Source organism: Bombyx mori, chromosome 24 (assembly GCF_030269925.1).
Source record: "Bombyx mori chromosome 24, ASM3026992v2".
In the NCBI taxonomy this organism is placed as follows: Eukaryota; Metazoa; Arthropoda; class Insecta; order Lepidoptera; family Bombycidae; genus Bombyx; species Bombyx mori.
The window spans coordinates 17,251,504-17,271,819 of NC_085130.1; the positions used below are offsets into that span (position 1 = coordinate 17,251,504).

Sequence of the window (20,316 nt, forward strand, 5' to 3'; positions counted from 1 at the left end):
ATTATATTTAGGTAGGCACCGGCTTGGCTACGGTAGGCAGCGGCTTGGCTCTGCCCCTGGCATTGCTGAAGTCCATGGGCGACGGTAACCACTCACCATCAGGTGGGCCGTATGCTAGTCGTCTGCCTACAAGGGCAATAAAAAAAGGCATTTTTAAGAGGCTTCGGGTGGCTTAACAACGCCATCTGCTGAAATAGCTTTGGTGTTATTGTGTCTTTAAAGCAGTTAATTCGCCAAGAGATGTCGGGAAGAGTCATTTAGTTGATTATCAATAAAGTTGATTATTGAAAACACGAATAAAACAACATTTTCTGAAAATAAATCGTAGCTAGATCGATTTATCGCCCCCGAAAGCGCCTGTATACTAATTTTTATAAAAATCGTTGGAGCCGTTTCCGAGATTCAGATTATATATATGTCGGAGCAGCGCCACGGATGGCTAAGCGGTAGTTTCCGTCATCACTCGTATTTGGTTGAACTCAGTTTATAAAAAGTCAATAAAACCTTTTGAATGATAATTATTGAAACTCAACACACACAACTTTCACAATGACAGGGTAAACTGACAGTTTCGTTCCACATACCGACAGACCGACTGACTGACTGCCAGAGACTCACTGACTGAGACGGACGGACCGTCCGATACGGACTGAATGACTGTCTGATACGGAATGCTACGACTCTGTCCACGTACCGCCATTTTATACAGTGGCGTTACGGAGTCTACCCTACATTTTGTGATATTTATCAAAACAACATTTCATCATTTAAAACAATAGTCAGAACAACGTCTTAATATTACTAAAAGTCGTTAACCACGATATATGAGTCGTCTATTATCAAAGCCGGCAATCTGACTTTTGGACAATTATTGGTAAATCAGAAAACTAATTATTGACTTTGTATTCCATTGGCAGTCACAAAACTCTTCGGAACGACATCTTAGATAAATAACAGGTTAACTAATTATATAATGCAGGTTTCGAACCGTATTCTTTGAAGGAGACGATTATATTCAAATCAATCTGTATTAACATATCAATAATATCGCCATATCAATAACATTTTTTTGTCCAAATGTACAGATTGCCACCTTTGATAATAGACGACTCATATATAAGAATTGCTCGTTTAAAGGTATAAGATATTGTTACGCCGCTAAAAGTAACACAAATAAAAAAAGCACTCAATAAAATACCAACACACCTGGACACGTGAGTGAGTCTTATTTAAATTCTCAATCACGTTTCTCTGTTGTCTTAAACATTACCGTATACAAGCCATTAAAATGTTAACTGTCACAGTACACAGTAAATATTTGGACAAAAAATAACGAAACAATTCGTAATAAAAATAAATTTACATCTATAATTTTATGTTAACCTATTCTCAAAGCGTATGTATTTGTTAATGAAACTATTCTTAGAAATATATGTGTTTTTTTTACGATTGTCGTTGAGGCGGCAATCTTATTGGGTTTTTTACCTACTGTGGGGGGTAGCCATCATACAACGCAAGATAATTGACAGATGCCTGAATCGCACTTACGACATTTTCAAGACAAGCTTGCATTTATACAAGTTCCAAACAACAACATTCAGACCATCGGTCTACCGAGCAATATCACCCGCTCGGTGGAAGATCTTCATTTTCGTCGTAAGCCTTTTTTCTTTTTTTTTTTTTTTTTTTTTCGGGTAGATGGCCGAACCTCCTACGAGGTCCCCGCGCAAAAGGGGCGCGCGGGGTATGTGAGACTCAACGATCTGCATGGTGTTGTGAGCAGACCGCGGGCCCAAGGATTTTAGGACCCACCCACTAAACGACTCCCCTGCACTCTTACACCCGACGTCCGATCCCCTCCGAGGTCAGAACCCGGATGAGGTAGGGGGGCTACCACGGTCAACACTATAACCAGACGGCGCGGCTCACCCCAAGGACGCCTAGCCGACGGAGCCTTCGAGGCGAATCGAAGGCTCTGAAACGTCGGCCGTCTCGGTACGGCAGCCCGTCGGGCCGCCCAGACGGTGCCGCTGGTGTCCCGGGATACCCCGCTGGACCAGAACCAGCCTGCCGGGTCGGGACGCGATACACCGTCAACCGGTCGCTCTATTCACTTCACGGCAGCGCGCTAGAGTGCTGGTAGCGCGCCGCGCGGCCTCACCCCCTCAGGTCGCCCCTTGACCTTCACCGGGGGGAGGCCGCTACCTACAGGGGCCGGGACGTACGGGCGTATTCCCTCCTCCGGCCCCCGGCTCGACGGCGACGGATCGGTGCGGAAAGGGAAGAGCTCTCCCTCTCTCGCTCCGCCGCCTCCTTCTGCGAGATGGTGGACTCGCAGAAGTCGAGCATCGCCTTCCAGGACGCGTCGCTGCCGGCACGACGCGCGGCAGCGAGAGGTCCTCTCCTATGACCGCGACGAGGGCGGCGCGTTGCTCGTCGAATCCAGAGCAACGCGCCAATGTATGTTCCGCTGTGTCATCCTCGTCGCGGTCAGCGCAGTGGTGGCACTGCGCCGTCGGTTCCCTTCCGGCTATTTTGAAAAGGTACCGGCCAAAACAACCATGGCCGGTCAACATTTGCGTCAGCCGGAAGGTGAGGCATCCGCGGTCGCGGCCCACCCAGGCCGCGAGAACCGGGCGGACCGCCTCGACGGTACGGAGGCCGGCCGACGGGTCCCCCAAGCGGCGAGACCACGCCTCCAGCACGGACCGCCGAGAGTGGAGCCTCCGCGCTCGAACTACACCTTCGCCGGGGCGCCCTTCCCCCCTAGATCGGAGGTCGCTACGCCACCTGTAATCGGCAGCGAGCGCCTCCGCCTCCAGGTCCCAGGGTGGCGCCCCGGCGAGCAAGCACGCCGCCTCGAAGGAGACGGTGCGGTATCCTCGGATCGCCCTGACCGCGATCGCACGCTGCGGACGTCGCAGAGCCGCGACGTTCTTGCGGGTCAGGGCGCGGCACCATACGGGAGCCCCGTATAGTGCCATCGACCGCACCACCCCCATGTAGAGGCGGCGCGCCACCTGATCGGGACCCCCGACGTTTGGAAGCAGCCGGCCGTCGCCATCAGTCGAGGGCCCAACTTCGCAAAGTGAGCGCGGAAGTTCCACCGACCGTCCAGTTCGAGGCCGAGGTACCGAAGACCGGTCACCCCGACCCCGACGCGGACGCCTCCGATCACGAGGTGGGCACCCAGAGTAATCCGAACAGCCTTCTTCTGTCTTCTTTTTCTCCACCTTATCCCACTAGGTGGGGTCGGCACATCGAATTTTTCTATTCCATTCTCCTCTATCAGCCGTCATCTCAACACTCACTCCTCTCTCTCTCTCATATGGTCATTCACACACTCCATCCATGTCTTCTTCAGTCAACCTCTACCTTGCACTACCATTTCTATATATCTCCTAGTCACATGCATCTTCTTTCTATGCATCACATGTCCATACCATACCGTCCGCTTTTTAATTTATCAATCACTGGAGCTACTTTCACACTTGCTCGGCTCTCTTCTCTATGAGAACGAGTATACAGCCCACCTGGTGTTAGATGGTTACTGGAACCCATAGACATCTGCAACGTAAATGCGCCACCCACCTTGAGATATAAGTTTTAAGGTCTCAGTATAGTTACAACGGCTGCCCCACCCTTCAAACCGAAACGCATTACTGCTTCACGGCAGAAATAGGCAAGGCGGTGGTAACCTACCCCTCCGGACTCACAAGAGGTCCTACCACCAGTATAATTTCTGGTATCCACGTGCTACAAAATAAATATATTAACCCTTTGACTCCCATGTAGGTCACCGGTGCCCTACGCGGCGCACTTAAGTAATTATATCGATGTCTGTCTTCGATCTTCTTACTAAGGTGACGTTATATCTAGTAAATTCTAGAAAACCCGAATCCGAAGATACTGGAAATGAATCTATTTCTAAGAGACCTAACAATTTACAGGGCAGTCGAAGAGTTTAAAAAAAAAGTTTTTTTAACTACTCTTTTTTATGAACCAGAAGCTATACCTAGTCAGGTCATAAATTCTGTCACATGTTTAATGTAAAATAATTGAAACAAGTTTATTCATTATGTAACCATTCATATACCAAAATGAACTTAACAAAACATAGATTCTTATGACACTAAAGTTTATTCAAAATGACCTCCGTGATTTTGAATACAGGCCTTCAATCTGCGCGGCCAGTCGTCTATCGCAGCACGAACGAGGTCCATGTCAATATCGGCGGCTGCCTTAATCAAGGATGTCTTGAGTGACTCCAAATTGGGATGAGGCTTTGAGCACGCCTTTTCCTCCAAGTGTTGCTATATCTTGTAATCTAACGGATTCAAATCTGGACTGGAGGAGGGCCAGTCTTCGTACCGGATGAAGTCGATTTCACGCGCCGCCAGCCAGTCTTGTGTGCTCTTCGCTCTATGAGCTGGCGCCGAATCTTGTTGGAATACCCAGTGCCTGTTATTGAACATGGTATGAGAAACAGGTTCCACAAGGTTCGTCAGGACTGTATTTTGATACACAACTGCATTCGTTTCCAGACGACATTAGATTAAATATTGTTTGTCTTTGTTAATATTTTTTTATTGTTGGCAAAATTTGTGATTATAGAAGTATAAAATACAATCATAATAGTGTACAAACTTACAATTAATTATACTCGAATTTCGACTACTGCGGGATCTCTAGTACTAATAATAATTTGAAAACAAATTACTGGTGGTAGGACCTCTTGTGAGTCCGCACGGGTAGGTACCACCGCCCTGCCTATTTCTGCCGTGAAGCAGTAATGCGTTTCGGTTTGAAGGGTGGGGCAGCCGTTGTAACTATACTGAGACCTTAGAACTTATATCTCAAGGTGTGTGGCGCATTTACATTGTAGGTGTCTATGGGCTCCAGTAACCACTTAGCACCAGGTGAGCTCGTCCGCCTATCTAAGCAATAAATTAAAAAAAGAATTTTGAATTTAGTGACTTCAATTCTATAATTGCGATATGTGTGTAAATAATTAACTGATATATGGTTATGCTTACGAATGTGGTGAGTTTGGCTATAAATTTTTGCCCACTTAACACCAGGTGGGCTGTGAGCTCGTCCACACACCTAGGCAATAAAAAAAAATAAAAAAAAAATACATACGAAAAGCTTTCTCTATGTAATGCTCATTAAAGTTCATTTTAGGTTACACAATCAAATCACTAAACGACAATTTGAAAAACATACCTACTTCTATGCGAGGTGCTAATGAAATTTTATTTCAAACTAACGACCCGCCCTCGCTTCGCTTCGGAAACATTAAATTTTATTATTGATAGGCGAAACCCGCCATGTTGCTCGCGGTACGACAATAACTGCGGGTGACGCCGCGGGGCGAAGCTAGTCTAAAAAAAGTAGCCTAAGTTACTCCTTATATCATCAGCTACCTGTTAGTGAAAGTCTCATCAAAATCGGTCCTGCCGTTCCAGAGATTAGCCGGAACAAACAGACAGACAGACAGACAAAAATTGTAAAAAATGTTATTTTGGTGTATGTATCGTATATATTTTCATATGCATGTAGTAAAAAGCGGTTATTTCAATATTACAAACAGACACTCCCATTTTATTTATAAGTTTTTTTTTTTTTTATGATTGAGAGTTTACTGGTGGCCCGAAGGCCTTTCCAGTTTCACCAGGACAGGTGGGCGAGCAAAGGCTCAGCCAAGAGGGGCGGGATTTGCTAACAACTGCCCGAGCGCCTCCGAAGGAGACCTAACAACTCAAGAGCAATTGTTTCGCGAATGAATCTACTACCGGATCGGAATCGCGACCCGCTGAGAAGATCCGGCGAGAAACTCAGCGGGCTGATGCATGGGTTAGGTTGCACGTCGACCTCTTTGTCGAGTTCGACGGGTACGGTTATCGCGGTCCCTAAGCCTGCTCCTAGTATTAGAGCTGAAGGCATCTAATGCAAAGGTTATTGGATATGATGGATCCGTAAGGACGTGTCTAGGGCGTTGACGGTGACTGGCTCCTGCATGATCAGGATTCGGGGAGTAGCCAGCGGCGGCAACGATAAGGCGATTATCATGACGCATAGCCTTATCGAAGTATCGTTCCGACGCTGACTTCATGTATTTCCGAATTGATTCGAGGCCCAGGTCGTCGTGTAGGTCAACGTTCCTCACGAACCACGGAGCCCCGACAGCTAACCTTCAAAAGCGGGATTGTAGGGATTGGAGGGTGTCTATGTGTGTGCAGGCCGCGTGAGCGAACACCACACTCGCGTAAGTCATGACGGGCCTTATGCAAGTTTTGTAAAGTGTCACCTTGTTCCGAAGGGACATTTTACTCCGCTTACAGATCATGGGGTAGAGTCTACCGAGAATAAACGCAGCACGGTCACGGATTGATTTTATATGCGGGCGGAATGTCATCGATGCATCCAGGGTAACGCCCAGGTACTTGACCTTCCAAGCCCAGGGTATGGGTTGTCTAAAGAGAGTAATCGGGGGTGTGAGATTCCTCCTCCTAATCCGGGAGGAAATCCGTGTGGAGCTTCCCCTCTGAAATAGCACCGCAGTACTTTTCGCTGGGTTGATGTCTATGCGCCATTTTCGGAACCACTGTCCTAGGGCTAGGGCTGCGCTCTGAAGCTTCTTCGCGATTAGGGACTTGTTTCTACTGGAATAGTAAACAGTCGTGTCGTCGGCGAATAAGGCTAACTGGGTCGGCGGCGACCGGGGAATATCGTTGACGAATAAGCTAAATAGGAGGGGTGAGAGGACAGAGCCTTGCGGGACTCCAGCTGTGAGAGGTCGCGGGGAGGAGCGGGTTCCCTCGACACGATATCGAAAAGAGCGGTTCGTAAAGAAGTCCCGTATGATGAGCACGAGACTATCCGGCACGCCCATGTTGAATAGTTTGAAAATCAAACCGTTGTGCCAGACTTTGTCGAACGCTTTTGCGACGTCGAAGAAGAGAGCTCCCGTGTATAACGGTTTTGGTCGATTAAGCCCCACAAGAATGTGCTCCGTGAGGCGGTGCACCTGTTGAACGCATGAGTGATTTGTACGGAATCCGAATTGTTCATCGATGAGAATGCCCTTGGATGAGACGAAGTCTCTGAGGCGTTTGTAAAGCAGACGCTCATACAGTTTGCCTAGAGACATGAGGAGGCTAATCGGGCGGTTGCTCGTCGGATGATTTTTTGGTTTACCGGGTTTATGTATGCCGATAACGTCCGCTTCTTTCCACACCGCGGGAAAGATACAGTTTATTTATATGTGTAGATTATGCGATATTAAATATTTCTGTTTTTTTTTTCTTTCAAATAATCAAAATCGGTTTTCAAGTAATCTCTCTATTCATAATTTGTATTTAAAAGAGCTATCGTAATATCCCTAATGTTTGTCTCAATTGTTAGAATCAATTAGCATTTATTACATACACCATTAGTACCATTATCCGACCTTGTTGCTTGAGTGGATGTTAAACACTTCTAGGCAATATGCCATTCTCCTAACCTAATTTTCAACGGAAGTAGCGGTTCTAAGCGGCTATATGACTTCCATTATATGTAATTACATCTATGATCTTATGTACACATACTGAGTCTCTCGCCGGTGTGTTTAGTGCGAGTTTTTTAACGTTCGGTAAAAGTTAGCGATAGGGCGGTATCGCCATCTTGTTTAAATGGCGCCTTTTTTTTTTCTTCGCAGTTCATGGCAGTGGCGTCCTTGGGTCAATGTCAACGGCACAGCCAGATAATTCGAGACGACATTGACGGTCCGAACCCGGATGGCTCTTACAAATGGGCAATCGAAACTGGTATATCAAATGAAATGAAATCAAAATTTTTTTATTCAACATAAATGAAAGTACATACTTGTTGAACGTCAAAAAAAACTACCGCCAATACACAAAAACTAGCCTCCGTCATGAGAAGAACTGGCAATAAACTCAGCGGGCATGTCTTGTTTTTTTAATAATAGAGGTTTTTTTTCAATTTTAGATTTTTTTTAAGAGTTATTGCAATATTAAAATGCCCGGAGCGAGCAACTCATTCCCACTTTGTGCAATCTTCTAGATATAATCATTGACTTTATAGTAAGCTTTATTGCACAGATGTTCTTTAATAGTTTTCTTAAACCTATGTATATGTAGGTTGTGAACATCTTGTGGGGTTTTATTGTACAGACGCACAGACAAACACCCGTATGAATTTCGTATCTTATATAACCATCGGCACATGAAGCTTGTGTTTGAATCCCGGGAGACTGAATACAAACATCGCAACCATAATTCACTATTCGTAAAACAACATTAATTTGCCCAAAACGAGCATAAATACTTTTTATCGCTTAAATGGGTGTTCGTTCATCCTGTCCGCCTAGTGTTAAGTGGTTACCGGAACCAACGTGTGCGCTACCACCCATACAAGCTTACGCTATTACGGTAGGCAGCAGCTTGGCTCTGTTCCTTCCGTTGCTGAAGTCCATAAGTAACGGTAACCACTCACCATCAGGTGGGCCGTATGCTCGTCTGCCTACAAAGGAAATAAAGTAACTAAATTGCTATTTAAAATTAATTGTACTTGTGCTATTTAAAATGTTTGCAAGTTTGATTTTGATTACACGACCTTATTCCGTGAACAAGAATCGAATACATGTTTCACTAAAAAAAATTAGGTAGGTATGGTAGGTACCACCGCCCTGCCTATTTCTGCCGTGAAGCAGTCATGCGTTCCGGCTTAAAGGGTGGGGTAACCGTTGTAACTACACTGAGACCTTAGAACCTATATGTTCAGGCAGCGGCTTGGCTCTGCCCCTGGCATTGCTGAAGTCCATGGGCGACGGTAACCACTCACCATCAGGTGGGCCGCATGCTCGTCTGCCTACAAAGGCAATAAAAAAGAAGGTGGGTGGCGCGTTTACGTTGTAGATGTCTATGGGCTCCATTTTACACCAGGTGGGCTGTGAGCTCGTCCACTGATCTAAGCAATAAAAAAAAAGCAACGTCTATTAAAAAAAAGACTCATCAGACACAAGACATACAGTCGGACCACATTATTTTTTGAAGTCCGTGAAAAATGAACATTGTCCATACACAGATGAGGGAATCTACCACGAGCAGCGAGGGTCGGTGCAAGAAGACACCGGATTGGCTGTGAAGGGGCAGTATCAATACGTCGCTCCCGACGGGCAGGTAAATCGTACTTCGGTTCCCTCTGTATTTTGTACCGTATGGTCCATGGGGTGTGCTCTGAGGAATTGTTTGAGATGATCCCTTCATCTCCTTTTTATCATCGCACCTCCCGCCATCGGAGCAGAGCTCATCCATATTATCTGGAAGCGCTGCGTTCATCCACAGTGCGTTTCTAGAGGTCCTTTTTGCTATCCATCCGGCTATGGAACGAGCTCCCCTCCACGGTGTTTCCCGAGCGCTTTGAAATGTCCTTCTTCAAAAGAGGCTTGTGGAGAGTATTAAGCGGTAGGCAGCGGCTTGGCTGTGCCCCTAGCATTGCTGAAGTCCATGGACGACGGTAACCACTCACCATCAGGTGGGCCGTATGCTCGTCTGCCTACAAGGGCAATAAAAAAAACTTAAATAAGATACCTGTTTTTCCCCTAGCGATTCGCTGGTAGCCTAAGGGGCTATTCTAGCTATACTATGTGTGGTAGGTGAGCTCACGGAGCTAAATCTGAGGGGGTTTGCTAGCACTAGCAAGAGCAGTGCTTCGCAGAATCTACCACCGGATCGGAAACGGGACCCACTGAGAAGATCCGGCGAGAAACTCAGTGGTCTGTGTCTTTTTTTTTTATTGCTTAGGTGGGTGGACGAGCTCACAGCCCACCTGATGTTAAGTGGTTACTGGAGCCCATAGACATCTACAACGTAAATGTGCCAACCACCTTAAAATGGGTAGTTTTCTCCACCCACCTATGGGCTAGTTTTCTCGTCGATTCCGACGATGACTGGTAATTTATGAGCCTAAAAGCACCGAGACGAGAGTTGACCCTGTTTATCCGACAATGTTTCAGGCGACGCGACGGCGGATTTACGTTGCCCCATCGCCTGGGTTGGATGTGTAATTAGGGGCGGTCACGTTAAGAGGGTTTTCGTGTCGCGCCGCTCGTTCAAAGTAGCGTTCTAACGCTTTCTTTAAATACATACGAATCGGTTCTAAATGTCCCCGACGCTCTATCGAAGCTAGAGAGGGGATTGGCTGGTATTGGCTGAACGTATCAGGCGAATTATTTGCTTTTAAAGAGTAAAGTGTTAATTTTATTAAGTACTAGCTGACCCAGCAAACTTCGTAGTGCCTCAATCGATAAATAAAAAACCTAAAATTTTGTATAAAATAAACTTAAAACAAACAAAAGGAATCCGTCTGACGCCGGAGATATCAAAGGAAAAACGAAATAGTTATTTTTATTTAATTCCGAGCATTTCCATGATTATCTATCTTTTAAACCTTCTCTGGACTTCCACAAATAATTCAAGATCCAAATTAGCCAAATCGGTCCAGCCGTTCTTGAGTTTTAGCGAGACTACCGAACAGCAATTCATTTTTATATAATAATATACCTAGTCAGGTCATAAGTATTGTCACACAGTAAAAACTTTTCTTTTAGAATGGTGGCCACAAAAAAGTTTATTGAATTCGAATTTCGAATTGTTCATGAAAATAAAAATGTATACTTTATAGAATTTTACTCATTTTTAAATATGGAGTGGACGCTTAAAGAAGACCGTGTTGCAGTTATTGCGTTGCATCGTTGCGGTTACGCGCCAATTCAAATTTTTAACATACTGAAAAATTTGAATGTAACCAAAAGATTCGTTTATCGTACCATCAAACGATACAATGAAGACTCTAGTGTAGATGACAGGTCAAGAAGTGGTCGCCCTCGGTCTGTTAGGACTCCAGTAGTGATAAAAGCTGTGAAGGCGCGAATTCAAAGAAATCCCAAACGTAAGCAGAAACTGTTGGCCCTTCAGATGGGGTTAAGCAGAACCACGGTGAAAAGGGTGTTAAATGAAGACTTAGGGCTTCGGGCATATCGAAGAAAAACAGGACATCGTTTGAATGCTCGTCTAATGGACCTGAGACTGAAGAGATGCCGCGCTTTGTTGAAGCGGTACGTGGGATAAAAATATCGGGAAATTCTTTTTTCGGATGAAAAAATTTTTACCGTAGAAGAGAGCTACAACAAACAAAATGATAAGGTGTACGCACACAGTAGTGAAGATCCGAGCAACCGTATTCCGCGTGTCCAACGAGGTCATTTTCCATCCTCGCTCATGGTATGGTTGGGAGTTTCTTATTGGGGCTTAACAGAGGTACATTTTTGTGAGAAAGGTGTAAAAACGAATGCAGTTGTGTATCAAAATACAGTCCTGACGAACCTTGTGGAACCTGTTTCTCATACCATGTTCAATAACAGGCACTGGGTATTCCAACAAGATTCGGCGCCAGCTCATAGAGCGAAGAGCACACAAGACTGGCTGGCAGCGCGTGAAATCGACTTCATCCGGCACGAAGACTGGCCCTCCTCCAGTCCAGATTTGAATCCGTTAGATTACAAGATATGGCAACACTTGGAGGAAAAGGCGTGCTCAAAGCCTCATCCCAATTTGGAGTCACTCAAGACATCCTTGATTAAGGCAGCCGCCGATATTGACATGGACCTCGTTCGTGCTGCGATAGACGACTGGCCGCGCAGATTGAAGGCCTGTATTCAAAATCACGGAGGTCATTTTGAATAAACTTTAGTGTCATAAGAATCTATGTTTTGTTAAGTTCATTTTGGTATATAAATGGTTACATAATGAATAAACTTGTTTCAATCATTTTACATTAAACATGTGACAGAATTTATGACCTGACTAGGTATAGATAGATAGATAACGGCTGTCCAACCTTTCAAATCGAAACGCATTACTGCTTAAGGGCAGAAATAGTAGTGGTACCTATCCGTGCGGGCTCACAAGGCGTCCTACCACCAGCAAAATGTCTAAAGATCCAGTTTTAATGCCCTTCGTGTTCACAGGTGATCAACGTACTGTACAGTGCTGACGAGAATGGGTTTCAAGCGAGCGGCGCTCACCTGCCGACACCCCCACCAGTCCCGCCGGCCATACAAAAAATCATTGACTACCTCAACAGCCATCCGACAGAGCCGACTCGGATATAAATAAAAAACGCGCCCCGCCGAATCCGTGTGCGCGCATTCGAGAACATTCCTTCATTTTTACGCGCTCTTTTCTCCGTCAGATTATTTTTCTTTAATTTTTGGTTCCGACACGGTTTGTGCCAGCGTCAAGTAATAACATTTTTATGATTCGCCGTTTTAATTATTTACAGTTTATGAATAATAATAAAAACTAAGGAAACTAGTCGTGACATAACGTAAATCATTAAAAACGAATTAAATTTACAAATGAGATGATATGTGATTAAATATAATCTCATTAAAATGGTGGTCATTTAATAAATACTTTTCGGAGGATTCCGAGAAGCTAAGTCCAGCGGCTTTGTTTCATTTTCTCACAATTGTGCACTTTCACACATTCTAAACAGTTAATAAGCCACAGTTATTCATTTAAGCCCGAAGAAACACTAAATAGACAAAATAAAACAATTCACACAACTTCGTACCTCGCATTCCCGCCAAAAAGTCGTCAGATTCTTTAATGAGTTTGACACCGAATTTGACAGCTGTGACAAAATCACAGGCTATAGTTTATTAAGGCTATGTTCCGATTATGGAGTGTAGAGGTAAGGAAAACCGTTTCATATTAGAAAAGCTTGAAAAAGTGTCCCACTTTCAGCACTAAATAACAGCTCAAAAATCCTCTAGAATGGCGCTATCATAGCCACAGGGTATGATATGAATTGAGCAGGTCTTAACTGTTTGAAGTATGCTGAGTTAGAAAATTTAATATTTTTAATGACTAGAGTAGTTTGTGACAGTGTAATAATATACAAGACCTCACATGTTTACGTAGTCCAAACTAATTTCGTCAATATAACCTAAAATTATTGCTATGGTAAAGCGTGGAGACATCGATTGCATTTTCTTATCAGCTTAAAATAAAATACTTTTTGTGATTTTGTAGCGCTTACAGTTCTTTCGTCCTTTTTTATTTCTCTATCTTATTCTAATAACTTTCGGCGCCGTTTTTAAGATTTACCCGGTTGCTACTGTAGCACCACCCTTAAAGGACACTTTTTCACACACAGAGACAGTTCTCCTTACCTCTACCCTCCATACTTTTTACGCGCTCTTTTCTCCGTCAGATTCTTTTTTTTTTAATTTTGGCTTCGGCACGGTTTGTGTATTAGCCAGCGTCAAGTAATAAAAATTTTATAATTCGTCGTTTTAATTATTTACAGTTTATGAATAATAATAAAAACTACGGAAACTAATCGCAACATAACGTAAATGATTAAAAACGAGTTAAATGTACAAATGAGATGATATGTGATGAAATATAATCTCCTTAAAATGGTGGTCATTTAATAAAGACTTTTTAGGGGATCCCGAGAAGCTAACTCCAGCAGCTTTGTTTCATTTTCTCACAATTGTGCACTTTCGCGGATTCTAAACAGTTAATAAAGCACCGTTATTACACATTTAAACTTCGTTCCTCACGTTCCCGCCCAAAAAGTCGTCAGATTCCTTAATGGAACTTGACCCGAATTTGACAGCTGTGTCAAAATCACAGACTATAGTTTATTAAGGCTATGTTCGATATGCATTGCGGGCAGGTAGGCTCACTGAAGTTGGTCCCACTTTTTTTATTTTCGGATTTTTTTTATATTTAATTATTTGTTCGTCTTTTACTTGTTTATAATTAATTAAACAAATGATCACCCTTAAGTCGGCCCCCCTTACTAGATATCTTTATTTTTATCGCTCAGATTAATCAATTATCGTTTGTTCGACGACTATTGGTGATTGTTCGATCATCCTCCTCCTCCTCCGTGCGTCGTATTCCTCAGTTCTGAGGGTCGTGACCTTTACTGAGCACTTTTGTCAGGACTATGTTCTTCCATTCACTTCTGTCCTCCGCGCAGTGGATAGCGACATTGATGCTGGATTCCAAAGTCGTCAAAAAAACAATTAAATTCCCAATTCTTAATTATTTTATATCTAATAAGCAAACCATCACCTCACGCCTACATTGCGCATGCGCCGGTTTTGTCAGTCAGCTGGCAATGGCCCTATTTAACAATATATCAATCAACTTCTCGATAGTAATAATTAAGATAATATAGACGTAAAAATTAAAAAAAATCCGAAAATCAAAAAAAGTGGGGTCAAATTCAGTGAGCCGGGCAGGTATGACGTCAGGTATATTAGGTATACTGCGAAGCTGTTCCTTTATAGTTAGCTAGTCGCTGGTCAAAAACGGACATCAGTACAATAAACTGTCATGTTACAATACAATAAAATGTCATGTAAGCTTGACGTTGTTTTAAAAAAATATTGTTTTTAATTTAGCTAGATCAAAATAATTGAACATTCAAGTTATTGTCAGTTGAATTGATCGCATATAAACGTAACAATACCTTTTAGTAATAGAAAATATTGTTTTTCAATCAATATATTTTTTTTTTTTCCTACCTAAGCTGATAGCCTTGAGAGGCTATGTCAGCGTAACCCTAACTTTAGTAGGTGAGCTCACGGGGCTCAAACCTGACGATGTTGCTAACACGAACCCTAGCAAGAGCCGTGCTTCGCAGAATCTACCACCGGATCGGAAACGCGACCCACTGAGAAGATCCGGCGAGAAACTCAGTGGGCTGTGTCTGAGAGTTAATTTACTCGTCGAGCCCTTCGTCGCAAGCGTCGGGTTCGACGAGAACGGTGACCGGTGCTTGAAGTACCTAAAAGCACCGTTAGTGGATCGGGAGGATCCGAGATGACGTGTTTTGGGCGACGTCGACTGCTTTCCATTCTGTCCGCAGGATCGGGAATGTAGTTACCGGCGGCCACGATGAGAGGGTTCTCGTGTCGTGCCGCTTTATCGAAGTGGCGCATGGACGCCGACTGCAGATACTTACTGATGGACTCTAAGTCCAGGTCGTCATGGAGGTCGACATTCCTGACGAACCACGGGGCTCCGACGGCTATCCTGCAAAAACGGGATTGAATGATTTGGAAGGATTTTAAGTGTATGCGGGCCGCGTGAGCGAACACTACACTTGCATAGGTCATGACGGGGCGTATGCAAGTTTTGTAGAGTGTCACCTTATTTCTAAGGGACATTTTACTTCGCCTACATATCATCGGGTAGAGACGTCCTAGAATGAAGGCGGCACGGTCGCGTACCGTCTTGATGTGGGGGCGGAATGTCATCCTACTGTCGAGGGTGACGCCTAAGTATTTGACCTTCGGAGCCCACGGTATGGGCTGGTCGAACATCGTGATTGGGCGAACGGCGGGGGCGGGGGTGTTGACGCGCCTAGTCGGGAGAGGGATGCTCAGCGTGGTGTTCGGAGGGCGACCCCTTTTGAAGAGCACCGCTGTGCTTTTCGTGGGGTTGATGTCGATGCGCCACTTCCGGAACCACTGTCCCATGGTGGTAGCCGCGGTCTAAAGTCTTCGATGAAGCAACGCCTTCTTCCTACACGAGTAGTAGATGGCGGTGTCATCGGCGAAGAGCGCCAGATGGGTCTCCGGAGACCGGGGTATATCATTGATATACAAACTAAATAGTAACGGGGAGAGGGCGGAGCCTTGCGGGACTCCGGCTGTGACGTGACGGGGCCGGGAACGCGTTCCCTCGACTCGATATCGGAACGAACGGTTCGACAAGTAGTCTCGTATGATGAGCACGAGTCTGTCTGGCACTCCCATGTTATACAGTTTGTATATCAAACCGTTGTGCCAGACTTTGTCGAACGCCTTCACTATATCGAAGAAGAGGGCTCCTGTCGGAATGGGTTTCCGCCTGTTCAGCCCTATTAAGATGTGCTCCGTGAGGCGGTGCACTTGATGGACGCACGAGTGTCTGGCGCGAAATCCAAACTGCTCGTCTATCAGAATTTTGTTCGCGGATACGAAGTCCCAGAGGCGTTTACGAAGGAGCCGTTCGTATAGTTTGCCTATCGCCGGGAGGAGACTGATGGGGCGGTAACTCGCGGTTTCGTTCTTCGGTTTGCCCGGCTTGTGTATGCCGATAACGTCCGCTTCTTTCCACGCCGCGGGAAAGATGCAGTTCGTCATAGCAGCATTTAATATGGTGGCCAACATCGTTATCAGTTGGGCTGGTAACAGTTTAAGCGCGCGGTTGCGGATGCCGTCGGAGCCGGGAGCTTTCCGTGGTTGTAGGCTATCGATCGCCTCCTTGACCTCGGAAGTGGTAATGGGGGGTAACGCGTCCGAGGGCGGCAGGGAAGCTCTACGCTCGACCTCCCTGTCGACGAACTCGGTGTGTTCGGGGTCCGCGTGTTGAGTGCTGGTGGTGCACTGCTCTTGCAGTGCATCGGCCAGCAACTCTGCCTTGTCATCGTCATCGTAAGCCGGTGATTGGCCTGAGGGGCGTACGAGAGGCGGCATAGTGGCTATAGTTTCGGACTTGAGGGTCCTAGCTAGTTGCCAGTATGCTTGATGAGTGGGCGCGAGTTCTTCTAAATAACTATCCCAGTTTTCGTTTCGGGCGTCGCTTAAGCGGGATTTGACCTCCCGCTGTAAGCGACGCATCCGAGTCTACATTCCGACATTGCCTCGATGGAGCGTAAGCGCAGTTACGTTCCTCAGCAGTGCCAGATCTATTGTGCTCGGACGACGCGCGGCGTTGTACGGATAGCACGTGGGGGTCGGGGGGTTGAATATTTCGAATGTGAGGTCGTCTATGAACGCGTCGAGACGCCTACCGTTCACATTCATGCGATGGCAGTTCCACCTAGTGTGGTGGCAATTTAAATCGCCTGCCAGGATGACTGCGTCCCCCATACCGAGCAGTGTCTCGAGGTCACTGCTCAGGAGGGGTTTGTCAGGGGGGAGATAAACGGATGCAATGACGATCGGCTGGTGTCCCGTCAGCGCGATGCGGCACACTGACGCCTCGATATGTAAGAGAATCAATTTAATGTATGTACCTTATAACCGAATTATTGAAGTGAGATTGTCCACGGTAAAAGTGATCACGTGATCACCTTACTTCGGAAACACCTGCAGTGATCACAGTATAAAAATGGCGACTATTTATGACGTCATATATTTCTATAAGATACTGCGACAGTATTCAGTCAGTCATGTCCGTATCTTTAGACGTTTTGTAAAATAGTCCTCCACTCTTAGCTCATGCGATGATACTCGAGCATTCCTCCCAAACTTACTCGAGTTTGGTATTTTTAGTCGACCATAACAATATTCCTCAACGGTCCTCGAGTGAGGAAGAGTCGTGTTATTGCGTCACCACAACAACATCAGTTTGGGGAAAATTTGATCAAGCTAGCATCAAACCCATAGAGTTCTGTAGTCTATGGTCATTGTTTAATGTCAAAGTCAAGCTGCCGCTGTCTGTTTGACACACTGAAGGTTTGACACTAGAAGCATTGAACTTGTTTGATGTTTTGGTTGCTGAGTTATTCGTAAATATGTGTGCGTGCGGTAAATTTGAAAGTGTATTATTTATTTTCTAACCTATTATTATTTTAGATTTCGGATCCGGCTTTGTATTTTTATTCTCCGCTTTTGTGTGATTTTGATTGAATCGTATTGTTGAAGTGCTTTTCCACAACCACCAATTTATTATTATATAAATAAAACTTATAATCGCATTGACTTTATTTATCAGGTAGTAAGCAAAATATGACTCTTATGTAGGTAAATAAAATAAAGAGTTTCAAATGTCTAACCTCGAACTATTTACCTACTTTATTAATAAATATTATCAAAATTAAATTATCAAAATAAGCGGAAATCATGCACAGATCCAGGCCATTGCACAACAATATCATATATTTCAATTTGCGGTCCACATACTATTTGGACATTGATAGAAAACCAGCCTTGAGGAACGTTTAAGGTACGTCGCGACGTACCTTTACTTGACAGTTCGCTTCACTCCGGTTAGGAAAATTTTCCAAGGACGTTTGAGTGGAGTTTATTTTTACGACTAATCATACCAAAACGCGCGTTGGAGGTTGAGTCGAGTCGAGTCGAGTTAAGCTCGTGTATACGACTAAAGATACGGGGGTTAGTCAGTCATTTCTGAAGGAATTCATATTAATCAGAAGAGTTTTGAAACTTAGTGTATGTATGCGTTAAAATAAATATGATTAATAAGGTTTTTGGTGTTTTTTTTTCATTGCTTCGATGAGTGGATGTCCATCTGGTGTTATATGGTTACCGGAGCCCGTGGACATTTACAATGTAAATGCCGCCAACCACCTTGAGATATGAGTTTTAATGTCTCAGATTTTAGAGTACAACAGCTGCCCCGCCCTTCAAACCAAAACGCATTCCTGCTTCACGGCAGAAATAGGCAGGGCGGTGGTACCTACCCGTGCGGGCTCACAAAATGTCCTAGAAGTAATCTCGCCGGATCTTCTCAGTGGATCGCGATTACGATCCGGTGGCAAATTGCCCTTGCTAGGACTAGTGATGTCCGGTAAAACTATTATAACCCATCGCTTAGTACCCATCGATTAAGTAGGCAAAAATATATATTGAGAAAGTTGCTGATTTGCTTCAGGTTTCTTGCTAACCGTCTTTAATTTTACGATATCTAGCTCTACTGCAGTGTTTGATATGTACTTCGTATGTCGCGACCCGCTCCGCTCACATTAGTAATAAACCAGCTGTTATTACGTACGGTCGTTTCATTGCCCCTAAGTTCCGAACTGGAATTACCCACAAGTGCACATTATACATTAAAAAAAATATATATAGCTCAACTTATGGGAAACATATTTATCTGTGTTTGATTATAAAACCCAAGAAACAACCGTATTTTGCCGCCATTTTTTTTTCTTTCTTTCTCGGCTCCTACTGTTTTCGCCGTATCGTCAACAGATGGCGTAAGGTGGCGAAAAGAACTAACACGAAAAGGAAGTACCAACAAATACGACTTATCCAAAAAATAAAAAGTGTCTCAATGATTTATAATATAATTTTACTTGACAGTAAACACAAGCGTGTACACGTAAGTATTATTTTGCGAACAAAATTATTTTTCCGCTGCACTATGTTCCTGAAATAGGAAAAAGTAACTTTAGATTTCAATAGATAAACAAAATATTCGTTAATGAATAAAATAAAATAAAATAAAATAAAACCGTTAAAGAGTTATAACCCTGCCTATATGCCGTGAAGCAGTAATGCGTTTCGGTTTGAAGGGCGGGGCAGCTGTTACATTGTAAAAACTAAGACTTTTGAACTCATATCCTAAGGTAGGTGACGGCATTAATGTTGTAGATGTCTATGGGCTCCGGTAACCGCTTAACATCAGATGGGCCGTCAACTCGACCAAAACTAAGCAACAATAATAATAATAAATAAATTCACTGGAAGATAGTCGAAACTAATCACCAATAGTCCAAACATTAATATAACGTTAAAATAAGAAAATGAACTAATCTATTGATGTTGATTTTAAGGGAAGAATCGTCCCTAATACCATCCCCCCCCCCAACCCCCCAACACCCCGCCCCCGTCAAAAACTTCCTTACTGCTACTATCTTCGCCGATTCGCGCCTTGAGCTCCGTGCGGTGGGGGAACCTCCCTTTCTTGCCACCAAGTAAAGAGAAATGTTCCGACCGCCACAACCGTCATCGCGCCTAGTGCTATAGCATTAGCCTGAAAAATAAATAAAAATGAAAGAGACAAAAAATTTTTTTTTTTTTCCTACCTAAGCTGATAGCCCTAGCGGCTATGTCAGCGTAACCCTAACTTTAGTAGGTGAGCTCACGGGGCTCAAACCTGACGATGTTGCTAACACGAACCCTAGCAAGAGCCGTGCTTCGCAGAATCTACTACCGGATCGGAAACGCGACCCACTGAGAAGATCCGGCGAGAAACTCGGTGGGCTGTGTCTAAGAGTTAATTTACTCGTCGAGCCCTTCGTCGCAAGCGACGGGTTCGACGAGAACGGTGACCGGTGCTTGAAGTACCTAAAAGCACCGTTAGTGGATCAAAAAACTTGACACTCGTTGCTTATATAAATACTAGCTTTTGCCCGCGACTTTGTCCGCGTGGAATAGTTACTTTGGCATAACGCATAAATTTTACCCACCTCTTCATTTACGTAGAAAGTGAAAATATTTTTGAATAACAGAATGTTAAGGGGTTATTTAAGGTACCGAAATCACGC

General features: G+C 44.5%; 1 protein-coding gene across 2 annotated transcripts in view; it reads left to right on the forward strand.

The window, feature by feature from the left end:
• Positions 1-12,515, forward strand: part of CPR51 (cuticular protein RR-1 motif 51) — a 27,075-nt gene extending 14,560 nt beyond the window's left edge. The window contains exons 2-4 of one of the 2 annotated variants that reach the window (XM_038021327.2): positions 7,703-7,811; positions 9,094-9,188; positions 12,038-12,515. In XM_038021327.2, the coding sequence (XP_037877255.1) occupies positions 7,706-7,811; positions 9,094-9,188; positions 12,038-12,181 (345 nt within the window). In that variant the 5' untranslated portion in view covers positions 7,703-7,705 and the 3' untranslated portion in view covers positions 12,182-12,515. The remainder of the gene's footprint in view (positions 1-7,702; positions 7,812-9,093; positions 9,189-12,037) is intronic. The other variant, NM_001173235.1, reaches the window with a different exon arrangement.
• Positions 12,516-20,316: the final 7,801 nt, after the last annotated feature.